At 48.2% G+C, this 24,454-nt stretch overlaps 1 protein-coding gene across 8 annotated transcripts in view; it reads left to right on the top strand.

Moving 5' to 3' along the window:
• MAP4 (microtubule associated protein 4) overlaps nucleotides 1-24,454 on the top strand; it is a 182,055-nt gene that overhangs the window by 95,254 nt on the left and 62,347 nt on the right. For 7 of the 8 annotated variants that reach the window (XM_068404388.1, XM_068404386.1, XM_068404390.1 and 4 more), the window contains exons 5-12: nucleotides 10,214-10,345; nucleotides 13,978-14,088; nucleotides 14,186-14,314; nucleotides 14,830-14,904; nucleotides 16,807-16,947; nucleotides 19,789-20,541; nucleotides 22,058-22,201; nucleotides 23,196-23,342. In XM_068404388.1, coding sequence (XP_068260489.1) covers nucleotides 10,214-10,345; nucleotides 13,978-14,088; nucleotides 14,186-14,314; nucleotides 14,830-14,904; nucleotides 16,807-16,947; nucleotides 19,789-20,541; nucleotides 22,058-22,201; nucleotides 23,196-23,342 — 1,632 coding nt within the window. The remainder of the gene's footprint in view (nucleotides 1-10,213; nucleotides 10,346-13,977; nucleotides 14,089-14,185; nucleotides 14,315-14,829; nucleotides 14,905-16,806; nucleotides 16,948-19,788; nucleotides 20,542-22,057; nucleotides 22,202-23,195; nucleotides 23,343-24,454) is intronic. The other variant, XM_068404385.1, reaches the window with a different exon arrangement.

Below are 24,454 nucleotides of genomic sequence, written 5' to 3'. Positions count from 1 at the left end.
CACTGCCACGTCTGAGATGCTGCTCCAGCCTCTCCCCCTGCCCCGCTGGAAGAAGTTCTAATCATGTGTTTAGCTGCAGCGTTCCCTGAACCAGTCTAAAGCTGTTTAAATTTGGTAACGGCCCTTTCAGGGGAAATAGCTTTTCCCTGCTTGGAACAAGGGATGACAGCGCTCTGGGTCACAACTCGCTGCTGCAAACTGCAGTGTCACTGGCTCGTGGCAAGTGTGTCAAGATGTTCAGCTACCTTCTTGTATGTTCTCCTCAATAATGAGGCTGGATCCAGGGCCAGGGGATGGGACAGTGATTTAGCAGACTCAGTCTTGGTGTTATTGCTTTGGGGTTTCTATACCTAGAGATGTTCTTTTATGTTGTCTGCATCTTGTGTTAGGCTGGTTGAACAGGTTTGTGGGTTTTTTTGCATGGCTGTGGGTTGAAATATTCACTACTAAGGATATGCAGAAGGCCCTCGGCTTGAGGAAGGAACCCCAAGTGAAACAGTAGAACTGGCTTAGTTGTATCACTTGGCTCTCCAAAATAGCAGTTAAGAAAAACCAAACAAAAAGCTCAAGAACAGCAAAAAGTAAAAACATTCAACCATACCTCAAGTGCCTGGTTTTAAAACGCCTGATGACACAGGCAGCATTCCTGGAATCCCCATCGTCCTGCAGAAAACACAAGTGTCCTTCTCTTAGTTCACCAAACAGAGACCTGCTCAGAGTAACGCTTCATGGGTAAGAGAAGTCATAGAACCAGAGAATGGTTTGGGTGGGAAGGGACCTTAAAGCCCATCCAGTTCCAACCCCCTGCCACGGGCAGGGACACCTTCTACCAGACCAGGTTGCTCCCAGCCCCATCCAACCTGCCCTTGAACACTGCCAGGGAGGGGGCAGCCACAGCTGCTCTGGGCAACCTGGGCCAGGGGCTCACCACCCTCACAGCAAAGAATTTCTTCCTCAGATCTCATCTCAATCTCCCCTCTGTCAGTTTAAAACCGTTCCCCCTCATCCTGTCACTCCATGCCCTTGTCAAAAGCCCCTCTCCTGCTTTCCTGTAGCCCCTTCAGGCACTGGAAGGTGCTAGAAGGTCTCCCCGGAGCCTTCTCTTCTCCAGGCTGAATAACAATAGGACTTCGAGTGCCTTCATTATTAAAAATTGTAGAGTCGATCGAGTGCGGTTCTAGATGGAGGAATCTAAAGAGAGTATCTGGTGGAAGCTGTCCTGCCTTGCAGTCCGGAGCCTTGTCAGCCATCTGCAAGACTTTTCCAATAACATCGGAGATGTGATAACAAATTACTCACTTCCTGAGCATCTGACATTCCCAACGGGAAGCAGGAGCATGAGAACAAACATTGCTTGTAGAGCAATTAGAGCTGAGGGTGGGAGGTGTGCTTTCTGTGCAGCTCTGGTTCTTGCTTTCAATCTATCACAAAGCAATTATGGCTGGAGAAACGTCTCTTTAGGAAGAAAAATGTTGAGGTGTTGGAGCGAGTCCAGAGGAGGGCGACCAAGGTGGTGAAGGGTCTGGAGGGTCTGACCTCTGAGGAACGGCTGAGGGAGCTGGGGGTGTTTAGCCTGGAGAAGAGGAGGCTCAGAGGTGACCTTAGTGCAGTCTACAACTACCTGAAGGGAGGTTGTAGCGCAGTGGGAGTCGGCCTCTTCTCCCAGGCAACCAGCGCTAGGACAAGAGGACACAGCCTCAAGCTTGGCCAGGGGAGGGTCAGGTTGGACATGAGGAAGCATTTCTTCTCAGCAAGGGTCATTAGCCATTGGAAGGGGCTGCCCAGGGAGGTGGTGGAGTCACCATCTCTGGAGGGGTTTAAGAAAAGCCTGGCCATGGCACTTAGTGCCCTGGTCTAGTTGCCATGGTGGTGTCAGGGCAATGGTTGGACTCGATGAGCCCAGAGGGCTCTTCCAACCTCATTGATTCTGTGATTCTGTAATAAGTAAGGGAAAAAAGCTGTACAATAAACTGTAACAATTGTGTATTTTTTTTTAATCCCTTGTACATTTTTTTTTTTGAAGGCAAAATGTGAACCTTGTGTTGAACTTTAGAGTTACTGACTTTGCGTCTTTTCAGTGAGGAGACGCTGGTTCTGACAGTCACTGAGTTTTTTTAGCACTCCGGTTTACATAACAGCATGAGATTGCAGAAGGAAAGCAGTGAGATGTTTCTTGAGTTGTCAGCACCATCTGAAATGCCCTGTGGCCTCTTGAGGACCTGTAATACATTCCTGATCTTCTTCCCATCTGACTCAATGGTGGATTTTAATTTCCTTCTCATTGCAGCAAATTAAAGTATTTTGAGTAATCTCAGCCAGATTTGGTTTCAGCACTGGCTCCTGGTAGTTAAACCTTTATCCTCTGCAAGGAGAGGAGGCTTTTTCTCCAAAAGCAGCATCTGAAGGGCCTGCGAAGGCTTTGGAGGCTGGAAGGGACCTCTGACATCTTGAGTCCAACCCCCTTGCTCAAAGCAGGGAAACCAGAGGAGGCTGCTCGGGCTCTGTCCAACTGGGTTTTGAGTTATCTCCAAGGATGGAGACTCCACAACCCCTCTGGACAACCTGTCCAGTGTTCAATTTCCCTCAGATTTTTATTTAAAAAATAAAAAATTGAAATAGAGTTGCCTGTATTTGAGTTTGACAGGAGGGAAGTCACTGGGCAGAAAGTAACGAGTTTGATGGTTCTGGTCTGGATGAATTCTTCTGCATCAAGGGTGCCAGCTTTGTGTATTTTAATCTTGAGGTTTTATCCTCTGGGATAAAAATGTGTGAACTTCTTTGGTAGGCTGGTCTAGAGCCTTTTCCACGTAGTTGTTTGTCTGTGTTTATCCCTTGGAATTTGGATATTAGTGAAGCTTGTCTGTAATACTCATTTACGGTGAGTTTAAGGCTCCTCACTCTGAACTGAACTAGACAATATTCTATTTTACAAAATAATGACACTGATAATAAAATATTGAGAAGATCTTCCTGTGATGGACTTCCCGTTTACTCTGAAGCCCATGTGCAGAAAGGGGGCACCGAGCACCTTTGGAGAGGTCCTTGTGTAACCTTTACGGTGAGGCTTCTGCATCCTTTACCCTACGTGATGCATCCGTGTCCCAAGCAAGGGAAGGAGAACCCAGAACGTCTTGGCTGCCTGTAGGGGTTTTTACCTGCTGTTCCACACGTCATCCCATCCTGTATGATACCGTTGGTTAGTGTATTGAAGGTAGTACCTCTGTGTGTGTGCCTAAAAAAAAATCAGAGAGGAATTTACAGAATTTACAGAATCATTGAGGTTGGAAGAGCCCTCTGGGATCATCGAGTCCAACCATTGCCCTGACACCACCATGGCAACTAGACCAGGGCACTAAGTGCCATGTCCAGGCTTTGCTTAAACACCTCCAGAGATGGTGACATGCAGGACATGCAGGCAAATATCTCATGAATCCACATGATGGGAAGCAGAAGTTGACGTGTATAACTGTTGGTCTTGGGTGGTGATTTCAGCAAGGCAAACATGGCATCCATGTAAGGAACCGAACCAGTGCAGTGACATGGGCAGATGAGCTTTGCCATCAGCTATAGGAGTGAAGCTCTTCAGCTTCTCTTGCTCTGCTTGGCCTGGTGCTGGCAGGGACATGTCATGGCTGCAGATTCAGTCACTTTGAAGATACTTTAAGGAACTACTGGGGAGAGTCCAGCGGAGGGGTACGGAGATGGTCAGAGGGCTGGAGCATCTCTGCTGCGAGGAGAAGCTGAGGGAGCTGGGGCTGTTCAGCTGGAGAAGAGCAGACTGAGGGGGGATCTTATCAATGCTCACAGATACCTCAGGGGGGTGTCAAGGGGATGGGGCCAGACTCTTCTCAGTGGTGCCCAGCGACAGGACGAGGGGCAACGGGCACAAGCTGAAACACGGGAAGTTCCATGTGAATATGAGGAGGAACTTCTTTGGTGTGAGGGTGCCAGAGCCCTGGCACAGGCTGCCCAGGGAGGGGGGAGTCTCCTTCTCTGGAGATATTCAAACCCGTCTGGACACGACCCTGTGCGACGTGTTGTGGGTGACCCTGCTTGGGCAGGGGTTGGGCTGGATGATCTCCAGAGGTCCCTTCCAACCCCAACCAGGCTGTGATTCTGTGATCCTTAACCTTTAGCCAGAGATCTGCTCAGTGACCTGTCAAGTTCAGCATCTCCTACAGCAGAAAGGCTTTTCATGGTGATGCTCTACTAGGAGTGCTCCTTGCTGGAGGTTCCCTACTTGCTGTCCTGCATGATCGTGGGCAGAGGGTTTTTTTCCTCCCGCAGGCCAGAGCGCAGCGGGCTGCCCGTGTTGGGGGCGTCCATGTTGCAGGTTGCCAGATGTGCTGTTCTGGGTGGATTAGCTTCTGAATTGGCTTGTGTGACCGCGCTGATCTCTGCAGAGCAGATGATCAACCCAACCAACCCACGCTGTCAGCAGCCCTGTAAATGGTTTGCGCTCTTTCTCCGGAACCTGCCGTGGGATCGGTTCAGGGAAGGTGCTGCTCGCATGGGATCCATGTTTGTACTTTCAGAAGCAAGTTGGCTTTGGAAGTATGTTGTTAATGGTATTTTTTTCTTTAAGCGAGACTTTGGAAGCTGTAATCCTACACTGCTTTATATGATCAACAGTTGTAACTGGATTTTCAACTATCAGCAAGCTTTAATACTGGCTAAAATCTACAGGTTTGTGGGGTCTGATAAATGTACATTTTGTGTTGAGTACAGGAAAGCTGGAGAGGGGCTTTTGACAAGGGCATGGAGTGATGGGACGAGGGGGAACAGTTTTAAACTGAGAGAGGGGAGACTGAGATGAGATCTGAGGAAGAAATTGTTTGGTGTGAGGGTGGTGAGAGCCTGGCCCAGGTTGCCCAGAGAAGCTGTGGCTGCCCCCTCCCTGGCAGTGTTCAAGGCCAGGCTGGATGGGGCTTGGAGCAACGTGGTCTGGTGGAAGGTGTCCCTGCCCGTGGCAGGGGGTTGGAACTAGATGGGCTTTAAGGTCCCTTCCAACCCAAACCAGTCTGTGATTCTGTGATTCTATGATCTGTTGATGATCCATATTAGTAGGCACTTTCAGGGTTGATCGTTGTAAGAGTTTGGCTGGTCGTTTCTGTTTCCTTATGTCTTTTATTTGTAGATCACGTGCAGACTGTGTGTTTTAGGAGGGTCTGCAGAACTGGGTTTGGAACTGAAAAATCCTCTTTTCTACAGTCCTTGGGACTGGGATCATGTTTCTTACGTTCCACCAAGCTTGCTTGAAGAAGGAGGAACTGAATATTGGGATGGGGTGAGGGTGACAGACAAGCTGGAAGTCTCCACTTCAGAGCTGTGTGGCAAGTGATGTTGCAAACCCCTTTGGGAATAGCAAGGGAGGTTTTGCTAACGCTTGTTTTGATGCAGCAGTCTTTGTTCTCCACTTGTGTTGTCACCGGCACCCGCACAGTGACATGAGTGGGGCAGAGGCACGTGGCTGGTGTGGGGAGCAAACTCCACTCTGGTCTCGGCAGCCTTGTGCCCGCTGCTGGCTGCGTTCCTCCTTCCATCCCTTTTCCTGCTGCAAAGCAGAGGTGGTTTTGGTTTGGTTTTTTTTAATTAGCATCTGTTAGGAAAATGTTGTATGAAAAAGATGCAAGTCTGTGGTTTGTCTTCCTCATGATTTGGCAGAGGCAATTCACAACTGCTTTTGAATCATCTTTCATCTGGCTTTTGGGGCTTTTGCCTGAACGAAGGGTTTGCAAATACCCATAGAGTTCTGTTAAACTGTTCCAGGAGCTTCATTTCATCTGATGTCTCATGTGAATGTTTCCCTCGATACTTCTTTCTGTCTGCTGTCCTGCTCGTTCCTTTTCCAGCAAGGTGTGTGGTTGAGGGAGGTTCCTCTCCTCTTTAACAAAAGGCACGAATGCAACCTGTCTACTTAAAAAAAAAAAGTGGAGGTTTTACTTCTGGTTTACCTAATGGTAAACCCATGGCAGGGGGGTTGGAACTAGGTGATCTTTAAGGTCCCTTCCAACCCAAACCATTTACCATTCTATTGTGACCCTAATTTTACATTCTTCCCCTGTGAGATCAATTAATAGTAGCGATACACCAATGTGTATTTGTACTCTAGTGCTGACAGGTTTAGTTAAAACATTTCATCGTCCCGCTGTACTCGGCACTGGTGAGGCCGCACCTTGAATCTTGTGTCCAGTTCTGGGCCCCGCACTTCAAGAGAGATGTTGAGGTGTTGGAGCGAGTCCAGAGGAGGGCGACCAAGCTGGGGAAGGGTCTGGAGGGTCTGACCTGCGAGGAACGGCTGAGGGAGCTGGGGGTGTTTAGCCTGGAGAAGAGGAGGCTCAGAGGTGACCTTAGTGCAGTCTACAACTACCTGAAGGGAGGTTGTAGCGCAGTGGGAGTCGGCCTCTTCTCCCAGGCAACCAGCGATAGGACAAGAGGACACAGCCTCAAGCTTGGCCAGGGGAGGTTCAGGTTGGCCATTAGGAAGCATTTCTTCTCAGCAAGGGTCATTAGCCATTGGAAGGGGCTGCCCAGGGAGGTGGTGGAGTCCCCATCTCTGGAGGGGTTTAAGCAAAGCCTGGCCATGGCACTTAGTGCCCTGGTCTAGTTGCCATGGTGGTGTCAGGGCAATGGTTGGACTCGATGATCCCAGAGGGCTCTTCCAACCTCATTGATTCTGTGGTTCTGTGATTTCGAGTTCAATGGGTGTGTGCTCTGCAGCTGATCAGACTTAGCGTGAGTCCAATCCCAAAATCAGTTCAAGTCATCTTTGAGAAAGTTCACATCCAATTTTCTTAACTGCTCCCAGGCCTCTTCCTCACACTGACAAGGACATTTACAGTCTCCTGTTTTTTTTGCTTTAAATGAAGTTTTATAGACAAATGAATGACAGGCTCCTGTCCGGAACAATTTACAATAGAAGATAATTAACTCCCTTGCTATTCTGCACCACAAATAATCGCAAATAATAACGTCTCTTGACACATGTAGTGGCACTTTATCCTCAAAGTACTTTGCAAATCTAAAGGATCATCGTCTATCTTAATAAACTATTTCTTGCTTAAATTGTTGGCCTTTAAGCTACCCTTGGACTCCTGGATCAGCCAGTGTTGCTGAGGCTGATGTTTCTGCTGAGCATGAGGGGTTATTGCCTTCACAGAATCACAGAATCAATGAGGTTGGAAGAGCCTCTGGGATCATCAAGGCCAACCATTGCCCTGACACCACCATGGCAACTAGACCAGGGCACTAAGTACCATGTCCAGTCTTGTCTTAAACCCCTCCAGAGATGGTGACTCCACCACCTCCCTGGGCAGCCCCTTCCAACGGCTAATGACCCTTGCTGAGAAGAAATGCTTCCTAATGTCCAACCTGACCCTCCCCTGGCCAAGCTTGAGGCTGTGTCCTCTTGTCCTATCGCTGGTTGCCTGGGAGAAGAGGCCGACTCCCACTGCTCTCCAACCTCCCTTCAGGTAGTTGTAGACTGCACTAAGGTCACCTCTGAGCCTCCTCTTCTCCAGGCTAAACACCCCCAGCTCCCTCAGCCGTTCCTCGCAGGTCAGACCCTCCAGACCCTTCCCCAGCTTGGTCGCCCTCCTCTGGACTTGCTCCAACACCTCAACATCTCTCTTGAAGTGCGGGGCCCACAACTGGACACAGGATTCAAGGTGCGGCCTCACCAGTGCCCAGTACAGAGGGACGATCCCTTCCCCAGACCGGCTGGCTACACTAGTCCTAACAGAGGCCAGGATGCCATTGGCCATCTTGGCCACCTGGGCACACTGCTGGCCCATGTCCATCAGCACCCCCAGGGCTCTTTCTAGCCACTCTTCCCCCAGCCTGTAGCGCTGCAGGGGGTTGTTGTGGCCCAAGTGTAAGACCTGGCTCTTGTCCTTGTTAAACCTCACGCCGTGTCACCCTTCCTGCCTGCACGTAGTTACACCTCGTCCCTCGCAGAGGGGAAGCAGAGCTGTTGTAAAGCTTGGCCCGGGAAGCTGCTGCATCCTCTGTGCTGAAGTCAACCATGTCAAATGCAGTCATTTAGCACAAGAATAGCTAAAAGGCACTGGCAGAAAAGCAGCGTCCGCTTGCCAGATCAGCACTGCTTTAGGATGCTTGGAGCATCTGCGGGGTTGTAGGATGCGAGGTGGGAATAACTCGGCTGATGATCAGAAATTTAATTTATTCCCAAGCAGTTCTTCAGCGCTTTCTCTTGGTGGTGTTTACACAGAAGTGAAGTAGTGGAAGATCTTGTGTTTACTAGAATTATACTTTGAATTCCCATTCTCTGGCCCTCGGAGTGCACATAAGGGTAAAAAATAAATGTATTTTATTTGTTTTGTTGGATCAGAATCTGAATAGGAACTTTTCTACAGTTGTGGTCTTCTGTTAGGGCATAATATCGTTTCCCATAGTTAGTGCCCACGTTCAGATGCTCCGAGGGCTGGAGCCCCTCTGCTCTGGAGACAGGCTGAGAGAGCTGGGGCTGTTCAGCCTGGAGAAGAGAAGGCTCCGGGGAGACCTTCTAGCACCTTCCAGTGCCTGAAGGGGCTACAGGAAAGCAAGAGAGGGACTTTTGACAAGGGCATGGAGTAACAGGACGAGGGGGAACGGTTTTAAACTGGAAGAGGGGAGATTGAGATGAGATGTGAGGAAGAAACTGTTTGCTGTGAGGGTGGTGAGAGCCTGGCCCAGGTTGCCCAGAGAAGCTGTGGCTGCCCCCTCCCTGGCAGTGTTCAAGGCCAGGTTGGATGGGGCTGGGAGCAACCTGGTCTGGTGGAAGGTGTCCCTGCCCGTGGCAGGGGGTTGGAACTGGATGGGCTTTAAGGTCCCTCCCAACCCAAACCAGTCTGTGATTCTATGCTGTCATGGTGTGTCAGTGCCCAACCCGCGTCTTGTAGGCAGCGTTCTCTGTATTTTGAATTTCAGTAGGAAAAAAAGCACGTTTCCAGCGTGTCACTTCGGTTGTTTCTTGTGGGACACCCAACTTCAAACGCTGGTGCCACCAGCAGGGGTGCTACAGGCTCTTGCTTATCCACTAGTTCATCCCAAGGTGCTACACTGGGAGAAGTGAATTGGCTGGAGCAAAGTGGAGACGTTATTAACAAATAAACTAAACCAGGCACAGAAGGTGAGGAAGAGGAGGGCCCACGGCGTGTCTTAGTGCTGCTGCTGGAGGGTGTCTCAGTTCACAGCTGAGCTTTCTTGCTTTGCTTTTCTAAACATCTTCCAACTGCTTGTAAGGACTTCAGGAAGAGGCTGATCTGCATATTTTCAATACTCCTCATGACAAACCTTATTTAAATAGTTCTGTGTAGTCTAACTTCTTTATTTCCATGCTTTTTTCTGTGGGGCATTTATAGGCTGTGAAAGGTGCCCACCAAGGCTTCGGTAGCAGAATACTTGAGTCTGTAACATCTCAGAGTGCTGGAGGCTGTTAGTCTCAGTGCAGTTGTTTTTAACATGGGCCAGCAAAAAGGATTAACATTTTCCTTAGTCAGATATAACCCATCAGGCTTTGATGTGTTGATGTGTTCAGGGAACTGTCTTTATTGTGAACTGGGGGAAGATTAAGCTGAAGCGTGATGTATGAAGATATACAAATAAAGGCTTTTGAGGTATTCAGGGAAAAGTTATTCACTTAAATGATTTGGAGTTTGTCGTCCTAGTGAAACAGAGAGGAAAACCATCCCGTGGGGCCTGTGTGTCTGCGGTGGTACTATTATTTCTGTAAATACGGTCAGATTTGGTGCACACAAGTCGATGCCTGGGCAGGAGAGTGAAGGGCTTTGGTTTCCCCTCCTCCCCGCTGTGACCTGCTGAGCAAGTTGTCTTCAGCGATTCTGTGCTGACAGACTTGAAAGCTTTGCTCAGCCTCGCGAGTTCGGGCTCTCGGGGTTGTTCCAGCTCTTCTGTTAATGAAAAATCTCCCTAAAGATGATGTGAATTGTCCAACGTTTGAAATCAGGACAGTGACGTGTGAGTCCGCTCTCGCTCTTACGTGTGTATCAAATGCAGAAATTCCCATTATTCTGTTTCTTATGTTTGAAGAGTTGGATCAAAGCAGTTAAAAATGAATATTCATGGTCTCTGGCTTGGCTTACAGTTGATGTTATCTGTTGCCCTCTGAATGTCATATCATGCAACGATCTATTTGAAATATTTTAGCTTCATGTTGCACTTTTGACTGTGTCGTTTTCTTCTCTAATTTCAGTATTCCCAGGAGAAATCATGGATGAAAAGCTGGCTTACAAAGACTTTGTCGCTCACAATGACTCCTGGACGATGGATGACAGAGACCTGTGCTTTGAGTCGCAGCCCGTATTCCAACCCATGGAGATGGCTGGTATGACTGCAGTACCTTTTCTCGGTTGTGTAACATGGCACAGCCCTAGCCTCTGTCCCTAAGGCTGGTTTTATTCTCCTGCCTTGCGCTCAGGACCCTCTTCACAGAATCACAGGATGGTTAAGGGTTGGAAGGGACCTCTGGAGATCACCCAGCCCAACCCCTGCCCAAGCAGGGTCACCCAGAGCACGTTGCACAGGGTCAGTCCAGGCGGGTTTGAATATCTCCAGAGAAGGAGACTCCCCCCCTCCCTGGGCAGCCTGTGCCAGGGCTCTGGCACCCTCACACCAAAGAAGTTCCTCCTCATATTCAGGTGGAACTTCCCTTGTTTCAGCTTGTGCCCGTTGCCCCTTGTCCTGTCGCTGGGCACCACTGAGAAGAGTCTGGCCCCCTCCTCTCCTTTAGGATGTGTTGCTCTTTTCCTAAAATGCATAACATCTTGACACCAGAGTTAACGTAGCACATCAGGCCCCTAACTTGCCCTCGAGCACAGTCTACCTGGTTAAAAACGGAGTTGCTAGTCCGGTGTGTTGGAGTACGCAGGGTGTGGGTGGGCAGATTTCACCCTGGCTTGGCTCCCATGGCGATAGCAGGTTTTGGTTGACTCCCACAGTTTCACCGCTCTCAAGTACTGTGGCTCGCGGTGCAAACCTCACCAGAACTGTCCTCCCTGGCTCTCAGAAACGCCGGTCCCAGCTGTCACGTAGCTGTGTCTGCAATGCGGGTCGGGCTGCTCCAGAGGCAGCCTGTGGAGCTGCTGACTCTTGAAAATTAGATGAACCTTGTCGAACTTGTCCCTGCAAGAAGATACCCTTTCACCCAACAACTTTCACCCATTTCTTTTTGAGAAAGCTTATGGGAAATTACTTGCTCTTGAGGGTATCAGAAATGTACGTGCTGCCCAGACTGTGACAGACAAGAAACCTGGGGAAGATACTGGCTGAAACAGGATGAAACTTTTTGTTATATATTTTTGAGCGCTGTAGACCTGCTTACTAAATTATTTTCTTGCTAGCTGAGTCTCATCTTTACTAGGAGATTCTGTGAAGAAGTTATTTATTGTTACAAGGGTAAGAAATGATTCATGGAAGAGCTGGAAAAAAACAGCCACTAGTTTCTCAAGCCCAGTTGTGAGGTTTTTCCCTCCCGTTGCTTTGTTAGATGAAAGAATGGGATGTGGATGTGGTTATGCTCAATAGCCAGATGACGAACTTGCTGATGAGGAGCAATTTACATACCTAGCCCATCACCCAGTGTTCTTTTGGCCTCAATAATTACAGTTTTATTAGTCCACAGTCATTGGCAAATTGGAGCCATGTCTCTGAACAGCGAAGGGTACGAGTGTCTGTGGGAGTGAGCTGAAAAGAAACTTCCATAAACGTTTTGTCGATCTTACCTCCAGCTGTCTAGAAACAATACTCTCAGGTTCTTAACATTTGTCTGGCTTCGTAATATGTTAAGAATCTCTTTGGATCGAGTTGGACTTGTTGGAACAAGTCCAGAGGAGGCCACGAAGATGCTCCGAGGGCTGGAGCCCCTCTGCTCTGGAGACAGGCTGAGAGAGCTGGGGCTGTTCAGCCTGGAGAAGAGAAGGCTCTGGGGAGACCTTCTAGCACCTTCCAGTGCCTGAAGGGGCTACAGAAAAGCAGGAGACGGGCTTTTGACAAGGGCATGGAGTGATGGGACGAGGGGGAAGGGTTTTAAAGTGACAGAGGGGAGATTGAGATGAGATCTGAGGAAGAAATTGTTTGCTGTGAGGGTGGTGAGAGCCTGGCCCAGGTTGCCCAGAGCAGCTGTGGCTGCCCCCTCCCTGGCAGTGTTCAAGGCCAGGTTGGATGGGGCTTGGAGCAACCTGGTCTGGTGGAAGGTGTCCCTGCCCATGGCAGGGGGTTGGAACTGGATGGGCTTTGAGGTCCCTTCCCACCCAACCCAGTCTGTGATTCTATGATTTGGTTTTGGCGTTTTATTAAATTGGAAAAAAGGCAGTTCTTTAGTCTGGGTAATACTGTTTTAAACAGCTTGAAATGACGATTTTCTACAGTTTGCTCTGAAGCAAGACATTGTCTTGGCATCTCAAATATTCTGATAGATTTATGGAAGAATTCATGCAGCTCACCTGCTCTGGACACCTTGGAGCACCATGGGCATGAGAACATTTGAAGTTTGGCTGACATAAAAATTAATATCAGCCGTCGATTGAACCCCTTTTAATTGTGCTTAACGGGAAGAAATCTGTGTGGTGTCTGACAGTCGGGGTGTGACAGCCATTTTGGGAACAGAGAGTCCTGCAGCTCATGGGTAATGCGACGTGTGAGATAGTTGTGAGAAATGTCACTTGTCTGCAAGAGGCCACTTGAGTCGAAACCTCTCGTTGCTCCGCTGTGCCTGTCTGGAGAGAAGCGCCATGTACATCTGGCACAAGGCAGCGAGATGTGGTAGGAGCCGTTGGTCATCAAACACATCCAGGGGTTTGTGAACTGCAGGATAATTTGTTTGAGAGAGGAATGCCACGTTTCCTTCCTCATACCCTTACTGTACTGTGACTAACTCACGGCAGGGTCATCTTTTCTTCATTTTGTTCTGTCAGTGAGGGCACCTCTCTGCTCTCTGACTCATGGCATTTCAGTTAAATAATCCATCTGACAAAGCCCAGCGTGGTTCTACCTGAAGGGAGGTTGTAGCGCAGTGGGAGTCGGCCTCTTCTCCCAGGCAACCAGCGCTAGGACAAGAGGACACAGCCTCAAGCTTGGCCAGGGGAGGGTCAGGTTGGACATGAGGAAGCATTTCTTCTGAGCAAGGGTCATTAGGCATTGGAAGGGGCTGCCCAGGGAGGTGGTGGAGTCCCCATCTCTGGAGGGGTTTAAGCAAAGCCTGGCCATGGCACTTAGTGCCCTGGTCTAGTTGCCATGGTGGTGTCAGGGCAATGGTTGGACTCGATGATCCCAGAGGGCTCTTCCAACCTCATTGATTCTGTGATTCTGTGATAGATCCACTTAAAACATGGACCAAAAGCAGAACAAAGCTAATGCACGTTAGACCAACCAAAGCTGATACCAGACAAGTTGCAAACATGGACTAAAGATCATGACAGCCTCCCGAGCGCATCTGGTCTGGAGCTCAGGGCGAAGGCTGCTCATCTGCCTGCGACACTGGGAAATGTGTTATTTTGCTCTCTGGCTGGTGACTGGGTTAAAATACTAGCCCACCAGTCAGTCTGTACTGGTCTGCTGTTCTTGGGGAGGAGAGCTTGTAGCTTACACAGGCTGTCCTTGGTCTGCTGGTGAGTTAACTGCTCTGGAGCTCGGCCGGTGCTCCTGGCTCTGGTTAGCTATGTGTGGCCATCAGGGCAGAGACAGAGGCTTCCTCCTCGAGAGGAGAAGACGGGTTCTCCATGCACAGTCATAATCTCAACTTTCCTTAGGAAGCAGCCTGAGCAACCGTGCTTTACTATCGGGCATAAATTCGAATTAAGGAGGTATCTGCCTCTGGTAAATAAACTTGAAAGCAGCTTTTCCCTGGAAAGTCTGGTGGTGGTGTCAGGTGCATCTTCATCTTGTTGGTTAAATAATCATCCTCTGCATCATGTCTTCCCCCTGTGTGGTGACACTGGCCTTGTTCTTGTCTCCTGCCAGACCCCTTCAGCATGCACAGAGGGGAGAATCTGCCTGATTTATCGTTTCCTACTGACATGAAGAATGTGCCGCTGTTCACGGACCATGTTGATGCTTCCAGAGACATCCATGGTGAGTTCCTCCTCGGTGTTTGTCCCTGATGGGCAGATTGTGATGTTTTCTCTGTTGACTTTCATAGTGATTAACAAATGACCTTTTATTTCTTTAGCACCACATGGATCTATGATGGTACCTGAACAACCTTTCTTTGGGCCCCTGTATCCTCCTGCAGAGGCTCTAGACCCATCAGCCTTCATTGGCCTGGATTCAACAGCAGAATTCCTGCAAGACAAAGCAGGTAAGAAACATGTTTTGTTGTTACAGTCTGTCTTGCTGGCTGGGTTTGAGGGGCATGCAGCTGGAAAATCTTGGTTTCCTAGTCCTGAAGAATCTTGGTGGGGGAGTTGATATATAAAAGGAGACAAGACTAGAAAGTACCCTGTTGGCAATGACAGTTCTTGGTTCAGTGTGGATGTTCTGAAGATGTTGGAGATCACGGAATGGTTCAGGTTGGAAGGGACCTGGGACGTTCATCTCGTCCCACCCCCCTGCTCAAGCAGGGCCACCTAGAGACAGAAAAATTGAGCAAAGAACTTGCTCTGTTGGTCCTGGGGTCAGCGCTGGTTATAACTCTGATGCAAGCTTTCAGTAGGACTAATCACAGAAGAACATGATGTTCTGGTACCGTTCTTAAAGGGAACTGAAAAGTTACCTGAGAATGAACTCACAAACCAGCAGAGTCAATACCTTCAACTGGAAAATCAAAGCAGTGGTGGTGTCAGTGTCAGGACTAAGTGTGTTTGTTTTCCCTAGTGCCTGAAGAACACTGGGTGGGAGCTCAGCATGACGTGAAGGGACCAGATGCCTCTTACTTTGTTGAGCCACCAGGTAAAAATAGTCTTGACTTGATCTGCAGGAAATGTCTAGAGAGAGTTTCTGAACAGCAGAAGCAGAGCTGCTCTTCTTGTCTGCCTGAACAAAAGGCACCAATGGAGTGAAGTGGGACCTGACCAAGAAAAACGCTGTTTCTGGTTCTCAAATCAATTTAGGATAGAAATTGATTAGAGAGATGTTACTTAATACAAATTTTGTGGTTTAGTGCTGTAAGGGGTGGAGAGAACCCTGCGTTTACATCGACTGTTTACTTCTAATTGAGGGTAACAAATTTAATATATGCAGTTCCAAGTCAGTAAATATTAGCGTCATGCCCTTTTTGGGGCATGTGTTGTAGCAGGGCTTTAACCACCTGAACACATGCCCTTTCATGGGGTTTGGGACATGAAGATAGCAGACGTGTGTGCAAAACACTACGTTCAGTAGCAAGCTCGGTGGATTCCAGACTGAGTCTCCGTTCTGTGCGTCTCCATTGCAGTGAAGGTACCTTAATTTCCAGTTGGGATGTGTGGTCAAGTGTTACTGGACACTAAAATAATAAATAGGGTGAATAAAATTTACTCTTGAAAAGAAACTGTAAAACTGGAACTTTATTACTGGGAAGGATTCTAGTCTTTGTAGACAGTGAGAGTCAAATCTGCTGAGTTGAGTGGTGTCAGCGCACTCGTGTTTACTGCTTCGAGGGGTCGGTGCCGCTGAGGGCACCAACAAACATAATTTTGGCTCATGCACAATCAAGAGAATTTTAAACTAAATTCTAGTTACAAACCTGTGTGTTCTGTCCAATCATGGAATCACAGACTGGGTTGGGTTGGAAGGGACCTTAAAGCCCATCCAGTTCCAACCCCCTGCCACAGACAGGGACACCTTCTACCAGCCCAGGTTGCTCCAAGCCCCATCCAACCTGGCCTTGAACACTGCCAGGGAGGGGGCAGCCACAGCTTCTCTGGGCAACCTGGGCCAGGGTCTCACCACCCTCACAGCAAACAATTTCTTCCTCACATCTCATCTCAGTCTCCCCTCTTCCAGTTTAAAACTGTTCCCCCTCATCCCATCACTCCATGCCCTTGTCAAAAGCCCCTCTCCTGCTTTCCTGTAGCCCCTTCAGGCACTGGAAGGTGCTAGAAGGTCTCCCTGGAGCCTTCTCTTCTCCAGGCTGAACAGCCCCAGCTCTCTCAGCCTGTGTCCAGAGCAGAGGGGCTCCAGCCCTGCTATCTCTAGATTCTGGTTACAGTTAAATTGTTGGAAGCTCCACTGAGGCATAATTCCGTTGCAGTTGCATGTATATTGCGATATTTGATCCATAATGGGATCTTTATTGCCAATTTTGGTGAGCAAGCAAAGAATCCCAGGATCACTCAGGTTGGAAGAGCCCTCTGGGATCATCGAGTCCAACCATTGCCCTGACACCACCATGGCAACTAGACCAGGGCACTAAGTGCCATGGCCAGGCTTTTCTTAAACCCCTCCAGAGATGGTGACTCCACCACCTCCCTGGGCAGCCCCTTCCAATGGCTAATGAAAGAAGAGGGTAGTTTAACACGGGGCCTAGGCAGAAAGTGTTTCTGGAGCTGGTGGCTCTACTTAGGGCTCGGCATAGAACTGGGGTGCTTTGTAACTGAACGTCCCCAAACTTTGTCACAGCAGTTGCTTCTCTCAAGATACACGTGTTTTCCTCGGTATTGCACAAATGACTTCCCTGAAAATTGGCAATAAAAAACAGTTCAGTTCTGGTCTGATCCGACTGGGATGCTGAAACGGGGGAGCTTCCTCATCAGGGTTGCTGCTGCCAGCAGCACCTTGAGAGGGTGATTCACATCCTGGCCCCTCCAGAAGAGAAAGCTGTTTGCCAAGATCTTTCTGAGTGCTTAATCAAACTTTGTTTTGTGTGCCCAGTGCCCCCCGCAGCGACTGAAGCAATAAAGTGGAATTTGCCCGAAAGCCCTGCAGCAGTGGCTCCTGGTTTCGTTCCTACTGCAGTAACAGCGTCCCCAGGAGAGGCTGAAGCTCCTCATGGACCAAAGGCTGCGGCATCAGGTAAAGCTGCCCCAATCTGAAGGTTGGTGCTGGGTTTAGGCCCTTCATAAGCAAGCTGTAAGGGTGGAAAAAGGCATGGGATTGCCTCTTCCAAAGGAAACACAGCAAGGTATTAGCAAATTCTGTTGTGGCTAAAGGTTTGATACCTGAACTGCTCTGCAGAGGGATCTGGACAGGCTGCATCAATGGGCCGAGACCAGTGGTATGAAGTTCAACAAGGCCAAGTGCCGGGTCTTGCACTTTGGCCACAACAACCCCCCGCCCCGCTACAGGCTGGGGGAGAGGGGCTGGAAACCTGCCTGGTGGAAAAGGACCTGGGGATGTTGGTCGATGGCAGCTGAACATGAGCCAGCAGTGTGCCCAGGTGGCCACGAAGGCCACCAGCATCCTGGCTTGTACCAGCACTAGTGTGGCCAGCAGGACCAGGGCAGGGATCGTCCCCCTGTGCTCGGCACTGGTGAGGCCGCACCTCGAATCCTGGGTGCAGTTTTGGGCCCCTCACGACAAGAAAGACCTTGAGGTGCTGGAGCGAGTGCAGAGAAGGGCAACGGGGCTGGGGAAGGGTCTGGAGCACAAGTGTGATGGGGAGCGGCTGAGGGACCGGGGGGGGTTTAGCCTGGAGAAAAGGAGGCTGAGGGGAGACCTTCTCACTCTCTACAACTACCTGAAAGGAGGGTGTAGCGAGGGGGGGGTCGGTCTCTTCTCCCAGGCAACCAGCGACAGGACAAGAGGACACAGCCTCAAGCTTGGCCAGGGGAGGGTCAGGTTGGCCATTAGGAAGCATTCCTTCTCAGCAAGGGTCATTAGCCATTGGAAGGGGCTGCCCAGGGAGGTGGTGGAGTCACCATCTCTGGAGGGGTTTAAGCAAAGCCTGGACATGGCACTTAGTGCCCTGGGCTAGTTGCCATGGTGGTGTCAGGGCAATGGTTGGACTCGATGATCCCAGAGGGCTCCTCCAACCTGGTTGATTCTGTGAATGAAGGTGGTGAGAAATAACAAGTCTACTTGACTTTTCAACAACTGGTGTCACAGCCCAGTAACTGATTTAATGATTCTTTAATTTCTCAAAATTTGAGCTCCAGAGAAATGTTAGGGTGTGTCAAGAACATGGTTGTACCACGAGTCTGGTGGTATGTAGAAATACCTTAAAAACTCTCCATTTTAAACTCTCTCTCATACACAGCATCAAACTCATGGTACATTTTGCACCAGTCTTGTCTAGTTTCTTCGTGCTTTATTCCAGTACTTTCCATGATTCACCAGGGAGCATCCATGCTACTTTTAATATCTATTTCTTTACTGTCTTATTCTTCTGTAAAATCACAATCTTTACATTTTCTTTTGGAGAGGATCATGATATCACTTCAAAAAAAAAGCAAAACCAAAGGAGGGCCAGTACACAGTGGTTTGGTTCACTGGAATATTGGTTTCATCTAAATGGATCCTGAAGTGCTATTTGAAAAGGGACGTTCTCCATTTTTCTAATTTCTTTCCTTTTTCAGTTTCAGTATCTAATTTAAGATTTAATATCTTTTCCATTGTTCGGGGAGGATATTTTTAGATGTGACTCAAACAATCAGCAGAAATTATTATTTATTTTTAAGCATCTACTCAGCAATATATCTGAGCTGGTCAGGTCACGGTGCTGCGTTACGCAGAGTATGGGTAGTGCTGGGGGCTGTTGGAATTAATAGCTGCAGAAGAGGAATCCAGTGCTTGGGGCTTTTGACAATTTGTAAAAACTTCCCTCTGGACAGCTGAAACATTAAAACTGGCTGAAAAAAACCTCCTTTAAGGGGATTTTATGAAGAATTTAGATCCAAAGGTTTGATTGTACTGTAAGTGACAAACATTATTTTGAATCACAGAGTCAATGAGGTTGGAAGAGCCCTCTGGGATCATCGAGTCCAACCATTGCCCTGACACCACCATGGCAACTAGACCAGGGCACTAAGTGCCATGTCCAGGCTTTGCTTAAACCCCTCCAGAGATGGTGACTCCACCACCTCCCTGGGCAGCCCCTTCCAATGGCCAATGACCCTTGCTGAGAAGAAATGCTTCCTAATGTCCAACCTGACCCTCCCCTGGTGAAGCTTGAGGCTGTGTCCTCTTGTCCTATCGCCAGTTGCCTGAATCTAACAGCTTGTGTTTAGTAGGTGTTATGTAAAAAATGGAGGAGGCCAAGTTGGGCATGAAAGAATAAAGGGCAGTTGGTGATTCACTGGATGACGGCGTCTTGTGTGTCAAGAGTGCCAATGCTTCTGCTCAGGCTGCGGCACCATCCCCGTGAACAGCATAAACAGTGTTTAAAGTGAAATGCGTGTGGCTCTGGAAAGTTTCTGTGGCTCTGGAAAGTTTCAGGGCTTTTTCTGCTGTTGGAGTACACAGTTGGGCTCAGAAAGGTGACACCAGAAGTTTCTGTGTCCTGCTAGACAGGAAAACCCCCTCATGGTGGTTCCTGGACGTGTTCTGTTGGGATGTGTCGCTCGCAGCAGATCCAGCAGCTCTGGTCTCTTGCCAGCTACGTTGCATGGGGTAGTTTCAAACCAAAACGATGCATCTTCTGGCTGATGTGTGTTAGGAGCAGACGGATGTCTGACACTGTAGGCAAGGATACAAAACAAGGCACATGAAGCTGTAGTATGAAAAGCACTTGGGTGCGTTGAGGAGTGTCGTAAAGACCAGTACAACTTGAGTGCCGTGGTGTGAGGGGGGAGCAAGTGGTGCTGAAAGACAAGAAGAAAGGGAGCGAAAGCCCCATCTTCTCTGTTCGTAAACCCACACTTCAGATAGTTACAGTCTGTATTTTTTGGTTGATTTCTGTGATCTGTGTTTCTGTAGCAGATGCAGCGTGTGTTCCTGCCTCGGATGTCAGCTCTGTTTCTGCAGAAAAAGCTGGGGCCGTTCCTGCAGGAGACACCAAACCTCCTCAAGATCTGGGTGCTGGATTTTCACCTGCAGCAGCAGCCAGCCCTCTTCAGGCTCTGGATGCTGGGTTTGCTCCTGCACCAGAGGCCAAGCCTCCTAATGCTGTCAGTGATGCATCTGCCCCAGTGGCCGATACTGGCTTCACCCCAGCAGCAGATGCTACATCCCATTACCCTATGGATTTGGAGTTTGCCCCAGCAGAAGATGCAGGATTTGCCCCAGCAGCAGATGCAGAATCTCACCATGCAATGGATTTGGCATTTGCCCCAGCAGCAGATGTGGATTCTCACCATGCCGTGGATTCTCACCATGCCATGGATTCTGAGTTTGCCCCAGCAGCAGATACGAAATCTCACCATGCAATGGATTTGGCATTTGCCCCAGCAGCAGATACGAAACCTCACCATGCCATGGATTCTGAGTTTGCACCAGCAGCAGATGCAGAGTTTGCCCCTGCAGCAGAAGTCAACCATCATCATGCTATGGATTCTGGGTTTGCTCCTGTAGCAGAAGCCAAGCCTCTTCCTGCCATGGATTCTGGGTTTGCCTCTGCAGAAGCTAAGTCTGTCTCTGCAGCTGACACCAAGGTTGCTGCCTCCGAAGAGCTGACGACATCGGAGTCTTCTGTTGAAAAAGACAAGTCACCCTTGGAGAAGCCTCCTGCAGGTGAGCCTCTATGTCTGCAAGCTTCCTTAGGCTTGAAATAGAATCACAGAATCAATGAGGTTGGAAGAGCCCTCTGGGATCATCAAGTCCAACCATTGTCCTGACACCACCATGGCAACTAGACCAGGGCACTAAGTGCCATGGCCAGGCTTTTCTTAAACCCCTCCAGAGATGGTGACTCCACCACCTCCCTGGGCAGTCAAATAAAAAGCATATTTTTTTTAGTAGTTCAGATCATGAGGTGCCTTGCACAAAACACCTTGGGTAGAGCTCAGTTCTGCTGTCAAGATACAGACAGAGGAAGTGCTTCCCGAGGGTGTTTCACTTACAGAATGTAAAACTAGAATATCTTAATGATTTTTTTGTCTTGGCATTCTTAGCAGTGATGCATGTTTTTTAGGACTGCAACAGATACATTTTAGTTCATCCCTGTTAGCACTTATTTTAGTATCACTGTCACGCTCAGCGTGTACCGAGATCTCCACAGATCCTGTAGGACGCTGTTTTCAAACAAAGGTTCTTCTCTTCCCAGCAGTTTCTGACCAGACTGATGGGCTTTGTTGTTAATTCTGTGCCATTTCCTTGGGATGACTATAGGCGTCGAAGGGGCGAGGGAGGCATTTTGATTTTTTCCATGTGGTGGACAATAGATTTTCTGTACTGCACAGATTGCTCAAAGGACACTACCCTTTCGGAGAGAGAATTACGGTCAAAGCGTAGCAAATAGGACAGGGCAGAGGCAGTATTTGTCGACCTGGAGAAGAGGAGGCTCAGAGGTGACCTTAGTGTAGTCTACAACTACCTGAAGGGAGGGTGGAGCGCAGTGGGAGTCGGCCTCTTCTCCCAGGCAACCAGCGCTAGGACAAGAGGACACAGCCTCAAGCTTGGCCAGGGGAGGGTCAGGTTGGACATTAGGAAGCATTTCTTCTCAGCAAGGGTCATTAGCTATTGGAAGGGGCTGCCCAGGGAGGTGGTGGAGTCACCATCTCTGGAGGGGTTTAAGAAAAGCCTGGACGTGGCACTTAGTGCCCTGGTCTAGTTGCCATGGTGGTGTCAGGGCAATGGTTGGACTTGATGATCCCAGAGGGCTCTTCCAACCTCATTGATTCTGGGATTCTGTGGCGGATTGCAGAAGGAGTTGGAGTGAGATATTGTCTTTCCTTTCTTACCTTCTAATACTCTTTAGTTAGTGACAGGAATAAAGTTCAAAGAAGAGAAGTTTTAACAAAAGCCATCCCTACTAGAATGTAGTAACTGAGAGGCACGGGGGGGTGAATGGAAGAGGAAATACCAGACAAGACAGGAAGATTTGCTTCAGCAGAACACTTCAGCTTTCAGGAGGGGACAGCTGGTAGAAAGTGATCCTAAAAAGCAGATTAGCACTGTTCTGAAAGTGAGGAAAACCTTTAGTTTCTTGTGAAAGGTAAGAATTAGGTGAGGAAGTGATTTTTATCTTGCTTAATCTAATCTAAATTAAAAATAATACAAATTTTTATTCTTTACATTCTGTTTACAGAAGTAACTACACATGTGGAACAAGAACCGAAAGCCCCAGAAGTCTGTGTTGATCTTTTAGAGAAAGCTGACGACAGCAAACCACCTCCCAGCCACCACGAAGAGCATCTTCCAGAACAGACAAACCATCTTTCGGAACCAGCAGGTGAGAAATGCAACCACGGTGTAAAACTGGAGGCAGCACGTTGCTATCAGCTAATTCTGCCCCACCGCTGAAGTTCTTCCTCCCAGACACTGTTCTCCTGTCCTTGTCAAGGACAAAGCAACAAAGGGTTAATCTCAGGAAGGTCATGGGGACTGTCATGAATAGATCACAGAATCAATGAGGTTGGAAGAGCCCTCTGGGCTCACCGAGTCCAACCATTGCCCTGACACCACCATGGCAACTAGACCAGGGCACTAAGTGCCATGGCCAGGTTTTTCTTAAACCCCTCCAGAGATGGTGACTCCACCACCTCCCTGGGCAGCCCCTTCCAATGGCTAATGACCCTTGCTGAGAAGAAAGACCCTTTCTGAGAAGAAAAAAATAGTCTGAGAAGAAGATGGTAGTCTTAACGTTTGAAATCACCATCATATAGCTCATCCGTAGTTGTACCACCAATGTCTGTCATGATTTTTATTTCTGTTTAAAATTAAATAAAATTCATTACATATAGAGTTGTACTCCAATGTTATTATGTCTTACAAATTAAAACTTCTTATAATTATGTGTAGCTGGGAATTTTGTAGTGTCTGCATGACTATATTTTAAGGTATATATGAACAGTAGATTATTAGCATTAGATAGGGACTCCAGAGTGATAGTGGCATATATTCTGCATTTCAATTCCAGTGGGAAGATGAATTGGGTTGATTATAAAGAGGACAAAAAAAACCCCCAAACCCTCACCCTATGCTTAAGTCCCAAGACAGTTTTGCTTCATGTTTCACCTCCACCTTAGCATGTCTGCCAAAATATAAAATTGCTGCTTAAAATGGGATTGTGAGGAGATAATACACAGTAGACTATATCTTATAAACTTCCTCCCTATTAAAAATAAAAATAAAACCTATACCCTTTGCAAGGGCTTGCTGTTAAACTGCAGGTTGCCTGTATTCCTAAGAACTGAAGCATTCCTTTCATATTTTTCATATTTCAGTTGCAGTAGAAGTAAAAGAAGCCACTGCACTAGAAAATAAAGCTGGTGCTACTGCGGCTGTTCCAGAGAAACAAAAGGAGGAGACTGAACACAACCACGTCCAACACGCAGAACCTCAGCAAGAAAAAACCCTGCAAGAGCCCACAGGTAGAACAGAAATAATAATTCAATTTTAGAGTGGAAATATCCTCTGTGAACTATTCACCTTTCCCTCCGGACTGCCTCACCACTTGAGCAAGCACAAATCTTTTCTGCAGCAAGCAGCTGTGCAGTTCTTTGCATTCCTCGGTGGTTCTGCTTGCACTCTGCCTCTAATCCCTGCCCTCTTAAATAGGCTTTTCCTCTCCGTGTTCACCACTCTCAGAGCCCAAATATGGGTGCCACTAGTGCTTTATCACTGGGACTGGTTTATATCTTTTCTGCTGTGGAAATTAAAAGCTCACCATCTTTTTGCCATCACCACTAGCTTTTTATTTTGGTATTAAAAAGGACCGTTAATTCTTATTCCAATATTCCTAGTGAAGACCTCCTTCCAAATTGACTTCTGTAATTACCAAAAGAAAATGTAAATTTTTTTGCCTGCTCCACTAACCCAGCCTCTCCACTGAGCCGTTAGTGCTCACACTTGTGACTGGGGGCTGATTTGTGGGCCAGGGCGAACTGACAAACGACTGGTGCTCGCTTTAAACCGGTGGCTTGTAGCTAAGGAAACCTGGTGCTGCCTATAATGGAGTGCAGCAAATTGCTTCTGTGGTGGCAGTTCTGCCTTCTGCTGCTTCCACCGGGGGTGCTGGGGGAAACTCAGCTCTTCTGCTCCCCCTTCTCTCTTCCCTAGCCTCATATTTCCACTAAACTTCTATTTTCACATTTTGGAAGGATGCCAGCTAGACATATAAAAAGTGTATCTGTTCTCTTGTCTTGCTAAGACAAAATGGATCCTTAATGCATTTTTAAATAGCAATAGCATGTCCTTAGAAGAACTGTTGCTTTTTGGTGGGGTAAGAGCATGTATCAGGAATTATGTATTTTTAAACAGCATTGACGTATTTATCGGTAGTAGTTTAAATAGGTTTTGCGTGTAAATGTCTATCCCAGCTCTGCTGAGGTGGCTTTAGAATTAGTGTGGTAGCAGTGCTGGAAAACTCTGCATATATGACTGTATGGGCTGTTTTAGATGGCTAAAATCACATATATAGTATATATATTATTTTTTTTAAAGCAAATAGTTGCTTCGATGTTTGAGCAGGCTTCCTGTATTC

Source organism: Nyctibius grandis, chromosome 7 (genome assembly GCF_013368605.1).
Source record: "Nyctibius grandis isolate bNycGra1 chromosome 7, bNycGra1.pri, whole genome shotgun sequence".
Classification (NCBI taxonomy): domain Eukaryota; kingdom Metazoa; phylum Chordata; class Aves; order Nyctibiiformes; family Nyctibiidae; genus Nyctibius; species Nyctibius grandis.
The sequence above is the reverse complement of the archived record's forward strand: the minus strand, read 5'-3'. Positions and strand labels throughout refer to the sequence as shown.